Source organism: Yarrowia lipolytica, chromosome 1C (genome assembly GCF_001761485.1).
Source record: "Yarrowia lipolytica chromosome 1C, complete sequence".
In the NCBI taxonomy this organism is placed as follows: domain Eukaryota; kingdom Fungi; phylum Ascomycota; class Dipodascomycetes; order Dipodascales; genus Yarrowia; species Yarrowia lipolytica.
Genome location: NC_090772.1, coordinates 691,903 through 706,960, shown reverse-complemented (window position 1 = coordinate 706,960; position 15,058 = coordinate 691,903). Strand labels below are relative to the sequence as shown.

General features: G+C 48.3%; 6 protein-coding genes and 1 non-coding gene across 7 annotated transcripts; 4 read left to right on the top strand and 3 right to left on the bottom strand.

Annotated features, from left to right (window-relative positions):
- Positions 1-425: 425 nt before the first annotated feature.
- YALI1_C07063g (uncharacterized protein) lies at positions 426-755 on the top strand (the record flags this gene model as incomplete). The annotated part of the gene is made up of 2 exons (XM_068282213.1): positions 426-603; positions 649-755. The coding sequence occupies 2 exons, from the start codon at positions 426-428 to the stop codon at positions 753-755; spliced, it is 285 nt and encodes a 94-aa protein (XP_068138314.1).
- A 3,331-nt stretch (positions 756-4,086) lies between these two features.
- YALI1_C07028g (uncharacterized protein) lies at positions 4,087-5,517 on the top strand (the record flags this gene model as incomplete). The annotated part of the gene is made up of 1 exon (XM_501476.3): positions 4,087-5,517. The coding sequence occupies one exon, from the start codon at positions 4,087-4,089 to the stop codon at positions 5,515-5,517; it is 1,431 nt and encodes a 476-aa protein (XP_501476.3).
- A 1,394-nt stretch (positions 5,518-6,911) lies between these two features.
- Positions 6,912-7,963, top strand: YALI1_C06994g (uncharacterized protein; the record flags this gene model as incomplete). The annotated part of the gene is made up of 2 exons (XM_002142991.3): positions 6,912-6,987; positions 7,506-7,963. The coding sequence occupies 2 exons, from the start codon at positions 6,912-6,914 to the stop codon at positions 7,961-7,963; spliced, it is 534 nt and encodes a 177-aa protein (XP_002143027.2).
- A 167-nt stretch (positions 7,964-8,130) lies between these two features.
- YALI1_C06973g (uncharacterized protein) lies at positions 8,131-9,618 on the bottom strand (the record flags this gene model as incomplete). Its single annotated transcript, XM_501475.3, has 1 exon — positions 8,131-9,618. The coding sequence occupies one exon, from the start codon at positions 9,616-9,618 to the stop codon at positions 8,131-8,133; it is 1,488 nt and encodes a 495-aa protein (XP_501475.1).
- A 2,146-nt stretch (positions 9,619-11,764) lies between these two features.
- YALI1_C06951g (uncharacterized protein) lies at positions 11,765-12,082 on the top strand (the record flags this gene model as incomplete). Its single annotated transcript, XM_501474.3, has 1 exon — positions 11,765-12,082. The coding sequence occupies one exon, from the start codon at positions 11,765-11,767 to the stop codon at positions 12,080-12,082; it is 318 nt and encodes a 105-aa protein (XP_501474.1).
- Positions 12,083-12,101: 19 nt separating this feature from the next.
- YALI1_C06929g (uncharacterized protein) lies at positions 12,102-14,004 on the bottom strand (the record flags this gene model as incomplete). The annotated part of the gene is made up of 3 exons (XM_068282212.1): positions 12,102-12,171; positions 12,795-13,234; positions 13,324-14,004. The coding sequence occupies 3 exons, from the start codon at positions 14,002-14,004 to the stop codon at positions 12,102-12,104; spliced, it is 1,191 nt and encodes a 396-aa protein (XP_068138313.1).
- YALI1_C06944r lies at positions 12,464-12,559 on the bottom strand. The gene has a single exon. It is a non-coding gene; the product is annotated as a tRNA-Leu (tRNA).
- Positions 14,005-15,058: the final 1,054 nt, after the last annotated feature.

Genomic DNA, 15,058 nt, shown 5'->3' with positions numbered 1-15,058 from the left:
GGCTTTGAATGACTATTCGAGTGTGTGCTGATGACTGCCGTTAGTTGTAGTTGGATAAAACCGGTAACGGAACTGCAGCATTGACTGAGCCCCCTCAGCTTCGGGGCACTTCATATCGGATCTAACCAAATCTCTTGATCTAAATTGGTCGAAGTGTCCCTTTTGGAGTACTCCAACCAGACTTAGTCTACGGCTACAAGTAGCAGCTACGACAAGACCAGTTTCAAGGTACAGTACATACTGTAGATCTATGTTTGCAAGAACATTATGTATCTAGAATATACTCCATACTTGGATACTGTAACGTTAGTATCTACTCTAAAACACCGGTCTCTTTACAATAAGCGATCACCACAAGTGTGTACTCGTACTGTACCAAATATATGCCTAAGTTGCCGACCGTGGGTTGATTGTGATCACCAACAATGATGCACAAGCTGCCTAAACCACACCATCAAGTCCCCGCCACTCTGCTCGGTACAATTGCTCAATCTACTCCTCTCCCGGACCCATCTACTTGTAGCTACTGCACGCCAACCGGTGTATCCATGTCTGGCTATTCCTTGTGCGGACAGGAGACATCATGTCTTCCCACCGTCGTCTGTCTCCACTAGTCGTCTGTCTCCTCTAGTCGTCTGTCTCCACTAGTCGTCTGTCTCCACGAGTCATCGTCTCCAAGAGTCATCGTCTCCATGAGTCATCGTCTCCATGAGTCATCTATCTCCCTCACTTTACCCGGCTACCAATCGTTGTAACTCGAAAGGGCATCTCTTGGCAGGGGTTTATGAAACCATCTGGCATGGGGAGAGTACCTGTCTCCGCTGGCGTTGCTTGATAGGGGCCTCTAGCGGAATGGGGAGGTATAATCAGTCAGGGTAGAGTCCGTGCCACTAAGTAACAGTAGACCGTCGACTGGTATGAGACAATGGTGCCATTCTAACACAGGTAGTGGCGCTTTCTGTCACCTAGGTTGCGCTAATATGACCGGGATGCAACTACGGCGCAGGCAGTTGTCGCTAGTTGAAGCAACACTTTTCACACTTTCACACTTTCACTTCTCACACTTTCACTTCTCACACTTTCACTTCTCACACTTTCACTTCTCACTTCACACTTCTCACTTCTCACACTTCTCACTTCTCACACTGTATACTGTACCGACCAATGTATATTGTCGGATGAAACAGATCAATCCAATCAGGCTGATCTCCAAAAAGAAACGAGGTCGATCCTGCGGGAGATTGAGACCGTATCGACCGCAAGAATCACCATGTATGTATCTCTAGCGATGAGCCTCGTATATGTTGCTGCACGTCATTATGAAACGGGAGTGCAGCGCCTGTGCAATGAGTGTCAGTACGAGGCTGTACCTGTGTCGTCTACTGTACTTGTACTGTAGATGCTCTGGCACCGCGCTTAGTGGACTTGACACCGATAAACATACCAAGCCGAAACAAGCTGCATCCTAACTCAATCGTCTGTTCCTACTGTAAGAATAAGTATAGTAATTGTACCGGTAGCCGTAGGCTCCATTCTTTCCAAAATTCCAAAATACTGCGTTTGCATCTTCTGTCTCACTTGGGCCCCTGCCAGTTGCTACAAGCACTTACTGTACTTTACTGGTTCGTACTCATACCCCAATTGCTACTCCTTGCATCGACCGTTACATGGAGACTTTGATCCAGACCAGGATGAGGGTGACAGGGGTGGACCGTACCATCTGGAGCAGTAGAAGAGCCACAAACACACTGCTGACAAGTGCATACGTACATATCCATGCTAGTAACGAATCCATCACTGTGGCTCTTGTACTTGTATCGTCTACAAGTGGACGTGCGCATGTTGGTCTCGTCTTGTCATTTCATCTCTTCTCGCATACCACTCCATGAACGGTTTAAGGTAGCTAATTACTGTACACTGAGACAAAATTAACCACCGCACAACGTTGCGCTAGCTGGGGTTTTTATTGTTTATTTTTTTGAGCCCATTTTTGCTCAGAGTTGACTGCCTTGCCACTGGTCACATGTTCTCTTATTTTGGGGCGGGGCAGGCAAACAGCCGTCCCACCAAGTACAAGTATGTATGAGTGATATTGTGTTCCGGGGACGGAGCCGAATCTTGGCTTCCTTGTTTCCGCCCCTTGTTTCCGTCACTGTTGCTGTTCCCCACTCGTTGCCAAGAGGCAATTTGGGCGTTTTTTTCTCTTTTTCTCTAATTTTTTTTCATTATATATTTTTTTTTTCGATGTTTTTTTTCGATATTTTTTTGAGGGCACAATATTTTGTACACGCACCCAATATTGGACGAATATTATTTGCACCCTATTTTCTTGCTCCCCTAGAGTTTCCAAAGTTTGGCACATGAGCACGATATACGAGGAGGGACAAGATCAGTACTTGTACTTGTACTTGTAGATACCACAAGTAGTCGGATGAACAGGAGTATGGGACTGGGATGGCCACGTGATAAACACTTTCCACTTGAACCCTCCTCTCTTGTCTACAGCTCTTCCCCCCCCTTAGATCTATCTGCGGGACGAGTATCAAGCAGGTGTCTAGTTGTGCAGCAAAAGCAACTTGGTGGGTGTGAGTTGATGTCAATTGATGTCAATTGATGGCAGTGCAGTAATAAAAGCACATGCAACGCACAAGCCGCGTCTCCATGTCTCCCATTTCAATCAGCCCCGTTATCCCGTTAACTCTTGTTTGTCTACAATAGCTTCTCTTCTCAGATATGTTAATTGTACGAGTCAACTCAAACGCTCAAACGTTTCGGTCACCCCTGTTGCATTGCCGATCAGTGATGGGTCTATGAAAAGGATAGCCAAGATACGAACGACTACGGCTACGATGGTATAACGTATGAGGTCATTTCTACAACCCACCAGTACACAACTACCCTTCTCCTCTCACTTTGCCGGAACAATCTCCCCAATTAGGCCCTGCTTCTTTTTTTTATTCTAATGATACCAGACTCTCTCCACCAACCACCAACTCGACCTGCCTTGGATTGCCACTTACAGCAGCGTTGGCTCAGCGGGCCCTTGTTGAGAGATGCGCTTGTGCTGGTGCGCCCGTCCAGTCATCTCACGCATGCACAACTGAGACATTGACTGGACGGCGACACGGGCCGAGGAAAAGGAAAGACAGTGAGGGGTACGTGTGGGGGATGAGTGGATGGAGATGGGCAAGTGGGCTGAGGGGATGGTTGGAGGATGGTTTCCGCGTCACCTGACAAAACATCAGTCCGCAGATCCCTCTTAGGTGTGTATCCATGCCTGTACTCCTATATACTTGCCTTCTTCGTTCTCTGCTGCCTTCTCTCTCTCCGCCGTCCTCTAGACTCAGTTAGGGTACAGTATGCACTGTAACCTTGTCCAAACTCTCAGGGGACAAGGTTTTTGATATTTTTTCCAGGTCCGAATAAACATCCACTCGGCGGGACGAGCGGAGATGGCAGAGACAAGATGAGGACGTGAATCAATTCTTCTAGATCGTGGCCTCAGATAGATACCGGAAATCCGTACTCCCACGCTCCCCAACCCCCACCATGGGGCGCACCTAACTCCACACATAAACATGCATCATCCATGTCCAATCTACTGAGCGAGAGCTAAAGCACGGTGGTTACGTCACGAAATAACACAAAGTGGACCTCTCCGCCATCGGCTGCGGCCACTGCAAATAATATTATCGTTGGGGCTCTCTCTCCAGCTCCATATATAGCAGGGTCGGGGACGTGTTGGTGTGGGTTTGCATTCTACAAGTAGTCGTTCGCAAGTGGAGACGAAATTTGATTTGACTTTGGCAAGTCCTCTTCAGTCCACCCAACCTACGTCGCCATAGGGGTCTCACAACAAGACATTCAAACTACCGTTCGACTTGCCCACGCGCCAGCTTCCCAACGCAGCTTCCAGATTTCCCAATATCCCATCAGCCCGTTTTTTCACAAGCTGTCTGGTTTGCACATTCCCACCCCGACTTTAGACTTCATCCCAGACGCACTGATATCCTAAGCGAAAAAGGTACAATTAGTCTAAACCCCAGACTCTACTAGAATAAGAGCTGCACTCCGTCTAGTGAAACCATGTCTTCTTCTCCAACCTCGTACCACACCATGACTTCACATTCGACCGCGCCCACGGAGCCGCTGAGCCCCGAGCGCAGTGTGTCCACGGACATGGACAACAGCCTGCAAAGCCAGGAACACGAGATTCCGTCGTTCCAGAAAAACGTCAACAACCACGGCAGACTGCCGTTGACCATCCAGCCCACCAAAGGCAGATTCGACACTCTCACGGCCAAGCAGATGGAACGACTCAAGCAGCTGTGGGCCGTCCTGCTCAAGGCCATGAACGTGACCCAGAAGGTCATCGAGGTGGGCACACAAACGTCGCTGCCTCCCACACGAGTCAGATCAAGTGGGGGCACAGGCGCAGACAGCATTTCATCCACGTCGACACGCGAGTCGGAAATGAGCTCGGCGTCCAGAAAGAAGAAACACGCACCCGAACATCTTGCCAACCTGTTTCTAGAACGCCTCGAGCCGGAGGAGGTCAAGCAGGCGCTGTGGCACATGGCTCGAACCCTCACTCCCGACAACCTCTTGTGTCGGTTCCTGCGCGCGCGGCGATGGTCGGTGCCCCGCACATGTGTGCTGCTCGAAAAAGCAATGTACTGGCGCATGAAGGAGTCTGGTCTCGACGAGCTGCAGTTCCGGGGCGAGATTGGGGCCTTCAGAAGCAACGATATTGACTACATCAACCAGTACCGGTCAAAAAAGTCGTACATTCGGGGCAGAGACAAGGCGGGCCGTCCCGTCATTCAGATTTACACACGGCGACATTTCAAAACAGACCAGTCAGTCAAGTGTATTAAGGACTTCACTCTGGCCGTGTTTGAGGCGTCTCTGCTCATGTTGGACGATTACAACGACAATGTCACCTTCCTCTTTGACATGACCGACTTTACCCTCTTCAACATGGACTATCCTTACATGAGGCATCTGTTGAAGATGTTCCAGATCTTCTATCCCGAATCTCTGGGTCTACTGCTGGTCCACAATGCACCTTGGGTCTACGAGGGTGTCTACAACATCATCAAGCATTGGATGGAGCCCTGTGTCACCTCCAAGTTCAAGTTCACCAAGAACCTCAAAGAGCTGTCACAGTACATTGATATGGACCAGATCCCCGAAGGTATGGGAGGAACGGATCAGTGGAACTACGAGTACATTGAGCCTCGAGAGCATGAGGCTGACAAGCTGCAGGACCATTTTGGCCGAGAAGCTGCTCTTCAGGAGCGATCCATGCTCACCCAAAAGGTGGAAAAGAACACTGTCGAGTGGCTCCAGGCGGTGCCTGGCAGCGAGGCCGAGGGAGAGACGCTTGATGAGCGACGAGTCATGATCGACGAGCTGAGAGACCAGTATTGGACGGTTGATCGGTACATCCGAGCTGTGACTGTGAGTGATCGGTTAGGTCAAATTCCTGCCACCAGAGGGCAAGTGCATGCTTAACCACTGATCTCTGAACGAAGAGCGGGCTAGTGGACACGTTGAGAGTGCGGTAGCATATGTTTGTGAGCAGCAGGCTGTGAAAGGGCAACGAACACGATATCCTTATCATCTGTGCATGCGGTGGCCCAGTCCAGACGCAGGCGTCTGCCCGCAAGTTATTTATCTAATTTCAGTAATCGCATTGTATATCACCTTGGAGAGTCGAGAACGAGATGGCATCGGTGGAGTCGGTGGAGGTATCAGTGGAGGTATCTGCACTGCACTCATACATACTGTACTGTAGATGTGGCTGAGAGAGAAGTTTGTAAGAGTGGTAAGATGATTTGTAGTTCCTGAGGATAGCAAACGAGTTATATATAGAGAGAGTACATCATCGTACGATTGCTGAATAGGGGTTTCTACTTAATTTAAGAGCGAAAAGTAGGGTGTTGAGATTAATTAAACCGGTACTTGAATTGTTATGACGGTGGCTGGTTGAGAGAAGTGCAAACAAGTATTGGTGGGTGCTCGGGTAATACTTGTACGGACTGATGATTTGGGGTAGCAGAAGTTGGTAGAGCGGTGACAAGAGCTCAAAGAACGCCGCACAGTAATTTGAGCCGAAGATCGGGAACAGACTCTGGATACTACAGGTTACCAACATTTCGGAACCCATCTTTCGGTTCCCTAGTTCTATTGGCTAGATCAGAAAGGGGAGCACATATTATCAGACCACTTGGGGCAGCTGGACGGACGACTATACAGGGCAGATGTATGGTTTTGGGCAGGAGAGACATGATCTTCGGTGGGAGATAGGACTTATACTGAGAGATAAGACAATTTTTGTTTCACTTGGAGGATTAGAGAGGCGTGATTTGGAACTTCCCATAACTTGTATTCTCAACTTGGAATTTTTATTATGTGACTGTAGACTGGATCAAGGAGAGGTGTTATATCTTGAATAGTCAACATGTATCTGAATACGGGCAATTGAGATCCCATCTTTTGTTTCCCTTTTCTTTCGTTTCTATCAAGTGTTGTTTCGGATATGTTGTTTTTTCATTATTTTTTTATTCATTTACTTATTTAACATGGGCTGTCAGTCCAACTAGATTTTAACTACACACTTGACACGCGGTTCTTGCATACTTGACATATTCCGGCATTGACTCAATGTGCTGTTAAAACGGAGTCAAAATATCACAAATTCCCTTGAAAATCAATCCAGTTGATTTATCGCGGTTCAATTATCTTTTGTGTCAAAATTCCGCTCCAATTTTATACCTCTATCATCCCTTATCACACCATATCCACCACTCTTCCCTCTCCAAATAAACTCCAATATCTCTGGTCTATGAACTTATTCCCCACGATTCTCCATCAACCACTCCCCCATCACACTAATACACAGCATCATGTTGAAAAGCAAGAATTTGTCGGCCCTGCTTTCACAGTCATTGACCACGTTGCCGGAAGAGCCCCCGTTATCGAGTGAGTATTTGGAGACTAGTCTGGGTGATACAACAGGTCGGAACGAACCGATAGAACAACGAGAGAACGACATGGGGAAAAAGGCACGGAATGGGATGACACAAGAAGATGCTGCTGATCTGGAAGGTTGTTGTTTTTTAATATAAAGACCAGACGAAGGTGTCAGACTGAAGTGACATTCTGCAGCTCCAACTGGTCAACACGACATGTGGAGTCGACTGGACTAGGGCAGAAGTTAGTTGAATGCAATGACTGAATGCAGTGACTGATACTTGTTACGTGTCTCTCTCGCTCTGGTGTGACTCACATGGCCATGACATCGTAGAGCTCTCTTGCAAAAACCAGCACGCACCAAGGCATTCATAGTCACAGCCGACAATGACGGTGACGCTCCCCTTCCCATCAACGCATCCACCGTCACTTCTCTGTCTTTCTCTCTTTATCGTTACTACCAAGTTTCTCTCGTTCATGACCCACGGCCATTCACAAATAGTTATTGATCGCTCCCGCTAACACAGCCTACGGTACCACATCGAACCCTCCACCCGCCATCTTCTCCTCCCTCTTGGGCTCTGCTCTCGGTCGAGAAATTGCCGCCTCGCATATCAATCCTAACGCCAAGTACCTGGCCCACTACCAGGGCCTGGACTCGGACCAAATTGCATCAACAGAACAGCAGTGGCTCAACAGCGTGTGTTCGGGCGAGTCCAAGAAAAAAGTGCATGTCATTTTCGCCGCCCAGACTTTTTCCGAGTACCTGAGGGGCTGCACCAAGGCGCTGGACGGCTCCAAACCCAAATGGGTCACCATAGAGACCAATGACGCGGTGTTTCTGGTGCGACAGATCGGAGGAGAGGAAGGACTGTTGCTGGTCACCGTGGCAACGAGAGGCACGCCCCTAGGACTGCTGTTTACAAAGACCGATGGAGTTTATTCAGAGCTGGAAAAGGGTCTTGAAGGGTACAAGGTGGCGTAATTAATTGGTATGACTAACAGCATACTTGTATATGTAATTACTGTACTATACTTACATATTCAATTATGCATCTACATGAATAAAGTACTTCAATCGGTTCATTATCGTACATATAGCATTTCAGCATCATCGAGTGGTGGAAGGAAGGTGTCCCATCTGTTTCCCTTCTACAACTCATTATCATCTCCAAACGGATTGTCATCCTCCTCATCCGAATAATGCAAGTTCTTGGGCTTCTTCGGGATGGGTGGAGGAGCTCGTTTAGGGATGCTGATCTTGGCCACCTGCTCGGTGACTTCATCTACTCCATCTTCGTTTCTCCAATCATCCTCGGGCTCAGAATCAGAGCCATGGACAGACGCCAACTTGTCGTAGTGCCGCAGAGCAGCAATGAGCTCCTCGTTGACATGAAGAAGAGGACCTACATATTCGCCATCGTGGATACCGTGAATATATCGCACCACCTTCTTTCGCAACTTTCGGCACTTGTTGAAACACTCAGTGGCATACGCGTCCTGGGTACTCAACTGGCCCTTATCCTTGTTGACCATTCTGAGAGCGTTGTTCAGGTTGGTAGCTGCAACGTGAGACTCCGCCAAAACCTCCTGGATACGCGGCTTCTCAACCTTGGCATTCAGGGGAGCATTAGAAGAAGATGCGGACAGTCCGGAGGGCGTAGAGCCTCGAGCAGACGATGAGGCAGGCTCGGGAGAAGAGCCCTTGAAGAATTTCGACAGAGACGAACGTTTCGACGACTTTTCCGTCTTTTCTCTGTCCTCAAAGTCCGCTACTCCACCTCCAGAGCGCCGGTTTCGGCTGGAAAACTGAGGTCGTTCTCCGGGCTCATCTTCCTCATCGTAGTCATCCACGGGCGTGCTTCCTCGTGTTCGAGTTTTGGACGAAAAGAATGGTTTCGACGAGGATCGGGGCTCGTCGTCAAACCCTCTCTCGTAACGAGCACTACCTCGGTTAGACCGCTTGGGTCTATCTTCGTCAGAGTAGGGAGACCGGTCACGTGGAGTTCGTGGAGACGCACGTGCACGGGGAGAATCGCGTGATCGGGGAGGGGGCGAGTCGTAGCCTCCATCTCGGCTGTCGTCCGAGTCCTCAGACAGGTCTTCGACTCGGTTAGAGTATCTGGAGGACCGTCTTCCGGAGCCAGAATTTCCTGCTCCTCCGTTGCCGTAGCTGCTTGCCCGTGATCTGGCAGCAGCGCTGGATGTGGCACCTCCCTTGTACAGAGAGGAGATACCCTCGTAGCCTCTCTTGCCCTTGTATCGGCTCCAGCTCTTGGCGTAGGCCTGGGCCTTCTTCTGGACGGCAGAGTCCATGGGATGCAGGCCTTCTGCGCCGGAAACGACAATTTTGAGCCGGTCAATCAGCTGAGTGTCGTTAAACAGCATGGAGAGCCGTTCTCCGTTCTCAACTAAGGTGTCGAGAATCACCAGAGCTCTGAGTTGGGCATGCTTGCCGCCGTACTTTAGTTTCTTTCTGAGAGCCCGGGCGGCTTCGGTGGGTCCGTCGGGACGCAATTGAATGATTTCCATGAGCTCGACCATGTCGGCCACATCCTCCTCCTCGTAGTCTCGTCCACAGAGAGACTCGATGGTGGAGGTGACGGCTGTGTATGGTTTGTCGGATGAGAGGAAGCCCATGATGAAACGGTGTGAGTGTGTGAACTAGAGCAGATTTTGGGCGCTTTTTGAAACTTGAGTGTCGTTGTGACGGTAGTCGGATTGGGTCAAAATGAGCCACTATCGTAGATTTGCGTGACTATTGAGAAAGTTCTGTCGGAGTCGCACTCTCTTTACTCTCGGATTCTCAGAAGAATCGGTCTTGAGTGAGTTTAGGTGGTGGTCTGTTAAGATGGAGCCCTGTGGATGTCACTGAGTGGCTTTTTTTGAGAGGTGGGTCGTGTTTGTAGGTGCCCCTTTGACAAGTGCTTGGGTTTGTGTTACTCGAGATGTGTCTGTGTCGCCAATACTGTGTCGGCCACCGATTCGTATCACTGAGTCTCGACCACTGTGTGTGCTGGTATGACGTAGATCGACGATAGTGGATATGCCAGATAACATGATTTAGGCTGGTTCAGGGCAGGGGTTGTGGGGCTGACCAACGGCGGCATTATTGTGGGCGGCGGCGTAGGGGCGGGGTATGGAGACTGAAGGGACTTATCAACTGTTTGAGGAGCGGTTCAAACCGGAACTCTTGTGCACATATAAATCAGCACAATTCTACCAAGGATTATTGCTGGTTTGTTCACTGGACGGCGGTCTATAAAGCTCACTCTAGGTTCACCAGTTTGAGAGTATAACCATAACCAATTTCAGAGTACAGCAGGAACGGACAGGGGCACGAGGAGTGGTTTGGGAAGGGGCTTTGCAGAACTGGAGACATATCTTGGGGACTCAAGTCAAAAAGTGCTGATAGGTGCTGTTTTTCGGATCTCTTTGTGATATCTGACCCGTCTGGATACCTCCAATGAGCACTTTTAACGATACTGTACAGCCAGCATTATGTCACATCCACAACAAATGAGTGCATATATTTGCATCCACGGCGTTTGCTCTTGATCTACCCGCATGGGCGTGGGTTCGTGGGGTCGGGGAGCGGTATATGCGTCGTTGGCGGAATCACAGGTTATGAGGGATTATTTTCCTAGTGTGTATGAGTGTTCTGGTTTGTATTTGTCGAGTGGTTTTCGTTGGGTTCAGATGGTCCGGATAGAGTAATTATTTGGAGGGAAAAATTAGAGGTGAAATATCAGTGAAATATCGGAGATGAGATGTAGGAAATGAAATGTAGGAAATGAAATGTTGGAAATGAAATGTTGGAAATGAAATGTAGGAGGTAAAATATCGGAGAAGAAATGTTGGAGGTGGATTTGTCTCTGTTTGCGATTCTTACGACTACAGTATGTACTGTACTGTACAGTAGGTATATACTGATACTCGCACGATGGATCCAAGAGGGGGATATATTATATATTATTATTTCTGAGACAAAATACGATATCTCTTAAACTAAACTGAGGCTTACCAGATGGAGTACGGTTGGGACATTACTTGATGATGAGAGATTCCTCTGGATGCAGAAAAACAAAACAAAACTAACAGCCATATGACTCGAAACAATCGTGCTGAAGGGTATGAATATTATTTTATAGATGAATGCACTGGTTCGGTAGCTTCAACTCCCTATACACAAGCGCTTTCCTCTGTTTCTTTTGACCCACTCAGCTCTAGCTCCTTCCTTCTCTCCACCATCTGCCCCCTTCCATGGCTTGACTTAGTAATCAGAGTCTAGACCGCCAATACCTCCCTCTTAGTCTTCGATCAATATACCTCCAATTCGCCCCAATCGAACCCAATTGGTGATGTCGCAAACCCGCAAGCACTCTCTTCGGTGCCTATTCTGTGACTAAACATGACTCCCTGTTAGTCACATTTTTTTCTACACTGTTCCACTTGGCTTGGAGCAAACTCTGAGGTCTAGCAATGTTATATTGCTTGTACAAACGGGGCATTGCGGTTGCCAAACTGCCAAAATAGATATACCATTGTGATTCTTACATTCAGCTGGTTCCAAATATAACCTCATATTTGCTCCAATCCGTCTGTAACTCCTCGTAAACCCCCCTCCAACACCATTACTAATACTCCAAACCCAAACCCAATACGTGATATCAGCCACACTGCCGTGCAGTCACTTACAGTAGCGTTATATACCTCCCCCGATCATCTCTGACAGTTTCTGTCAACTTCCAAAGTGTTTCTCTTTCGACGTTTCTTCTCTACAACCATGGCCACCGAGTCCGCTATCAAGACCATCAAGGAGCACATTGCCAAGGACAAGGTCTTCGTGGCCTCCAAGTCCTACTGCCCCTACTGCAAGCAGACCAAGCAGCTGCTTTCCCAGTTCAAGGAGGCCAAGCCCGTGATTCTCGAGCTCGACGAGCTTGACGATGGTGCCGAGCTCCAGGCTGCTCTCGCCGAGATCACTGGCCAGCGAACCGTTCCCAACGTTTTCATTGGAGGCCAGCACATTGGTGGCAACTCCGATCTGCAGGTTCTTGCCCAGAAGGACGAGCTGGCCGATAAGATCAAGGCTGCCCTTTAAATGTGAGCATAGCGACCGTTTAAAGAAAGTCACCACTAGCGATACAAACGGTGGTGATACATCTCAGATCGATGCACGTCTCGATTGCCCTGTGTTAGCAACATTGATCGCTGGATCAACAAGCGGCACTGTCATAGACAACATGATCCTAAATGATATACAGTACAATGTGTAATTGCAATGGCCATGGTGTTTCAATTGGCCCGTAGAGTTGATCGCAAGCAACTAGATCCTACTGTCACTGAAGCCCGATCTGAGGCGCCTTTTGTACCACTATTGGTATGTCTTAGTGAGCGCACATGAGAAAGAATGGGGTCCATTGGTCGGTTTTCATGTCCTTTTGCAAAAAATATGTACTGAATTGAAAATTTCGGCAAAAAATGACATCCGAGAGATTCGAACTCTCGCCTCCGGAGAGACCAGGATATTGATTCAGTCACCTGAACCTGGCGCCTTAGACCACTCGGCCAGAATGCCCGTTCTTGAAATAGAGAAAAACGTGACCTACAGTATCTTAAAAATTGCCGTTGTTGCGGCGAATAATTTTGCGAAATACTTGAGAATGAGAGTAGATTTTTTTACCAATAATATTTGATGTCGTTTGGAACACAATATGAAAGTTTCAGACGTCTATCTCCTTTATTGGGGGTATACAGCGCGACGATTACCGTTAGTCTAAAGTATACATTAATTGACTAACTAAGCTACTTACAGAAATAGAGCGATGACAGGAATGAGAGCTAGGAGAGGTGCAGTCACGATAGGAACTGCGGCGTTTGCCTGGGGAGGAACTGTTCCCGAGAACTGGGGCTCAGCTGGTTCAGAGGGAGAGGGAGGGGGAGAAGGTGTAGGCTCGGCTGGCTTGGAGGGTTCAGGCTGGAAACTGGTGGTCAAACAATCGGGAATATCACAAACAGAGGTGGTGGTGACAAAGTAAGTCATTGTCTCGATAGAAGGAGGAGCAGGAGGAACGGATTCAGACGTAATTGGCTCGGGAGTAGGCTCAGGCTTTGAAGAGATCACCGGCTCAGATTTGGGCTCAGTGGTGGGATCAGGCTTGGATTGAATCTTGGGTTGAGGAACCTCGGGGGAGGGTTCAAGGGCCTTGGTGGTTGACTTGGGAGTGGGTTCCGAAGTGGTGATCGGTTCTGGCTCAGGAAGGGAAGTATTATTTTCAATGTGAATTTTGGTGGTCGACTGGACAGGCTCTGGGGTGGACTCAGGGACTTAGAGGACCCAACCGACTTAGGAGGCTCCGTGGTTGACTTGGGAGGCTCCGTGTCTGACTCCGTCTTTGTCTCAAGAACATCTGCAGAGTCACAGGGAACAGTAACCGTGACAATCTTGCTGGAGATGGTGGTGACGATGGTTGTGGAGTAGAGAGTAGAGGTAGGGGGAATGGTAGAGACCTGAGCTTCGGGGGTTGTTTCCGGCAGAGTTGAAGTCTTGGAGGATGTTCTGGAGGATGTGCTAGGGGTTGATGTAGGCTTGGACTCAGTGGACGAAGGCGTTGGAGTAAAAGTCTTAGTAGGAAGGACAGTTGTTGAAGTTTTGGTTGTGGTTTGTTTGACACATTCAGTGACAACCCCAGTGGTGGTCCAGATATCGAAACCTGAATCAGTTTCCCAAGTCTTGGTTACCAGCACCTGCTCTTCAGGAGGGCAGGTGGAAGGAGGCCGGTTTCGACAGGTGGTGAAGACGTACTCGTTCACAATGCATAGCTCGTCCTCATATGTCATCTCGGTTTTGGTGTGGAGACGGTATTCGGAGGGCTCGCAATGAAGACCGAAGGCCTTGACTGTTTGCAGAGATGTTGTAGTGATTGCAGCTGAGTTGGCGGTGGTTGAAGAGGTTGAGGTCATGGTAGGCGTAGCTGTTGGAGCAGCCAGAGCCGGAGCTAGGAGGAGAAAAAGAGGGAACATGTTGTAGATGATGGGGTTCTTACGGCGGTGTCAAGGGTATTTATAGACATTCTGTAAACCCCCTTGATGATATTTCACGAAAGGCTTGATCGCTTTGGTGGTGTTTCTAATGAGCTTCACGGTTATTGACTTGGTCTCTTTGGTGAGATTTGGTCCAAGGTGTTTTTTGAAGTGACTGTTTTCGGTGAGTTGTAGCAGCCTCAATAATGGCCACTTTTAGTATGAAACAATACTGACTATTACTTTTCAACTACTCGTTCAAACCGCCCAGATACCAGCCTAATGATGGCAGTTACCGCAACGAGAGAAGCACAGCACAATTGCACGTGCCCCTGCCACTATCTTGAGCCAAACAGTTGTTCAATGCCCTTCTTTCAAACAGCAGTATTGATGTTTATTATCTCTCCTTTTGTCTGCTGACTGTTTGTCTGTTTCATCTTGTGGTTTTTGGTCCGGTCTATTGACTCTTCCTAGTACGGAGGAGCACGGTGTTGTAGTAGGAGGACCCCAGCAGTTTGCAAAATTCATAAATGAAAGCTCCTAAGGAACAATTTTCTGGATATAAACAGTATGTAGCAATAAAAAACCAATATTTATTACCAGAATTGCAGTTTTTGTGTGTTCTTTCACGTCATTATGACTGCTTGAGGTAGACACGCTTGACTGAGAACAGAGATCATCTAAAACCTGTTGTAGAGTAGATATCGAAATGAAATCTTATTCCAGCATCTCATTGCGGCACATATCCCCATTAAGTTGATTATCTACTCGCTAGCACCAATACTACTGCCCCAGAAGGTGGTCTCTCTGTACCGGATCTACCTCCTCTCTATCCCGATATCTTCATTAAAATTAGTTGGGAGAAGCTCCACCATATATAAGTAAGTATTTCACTCCAATCTCCCAGTCAAAACACCCTCTCTATCTCACCAACCACAAGGCTTACCGGAAAAGCAAGAGAGTATACTGCCATTTATTTCTCCATGAACCCTCAAATCCGCCGTCGGTTCCCCTCCACCGCTTCTCCCCACGCCATTATCTCCACCGTTAGTCC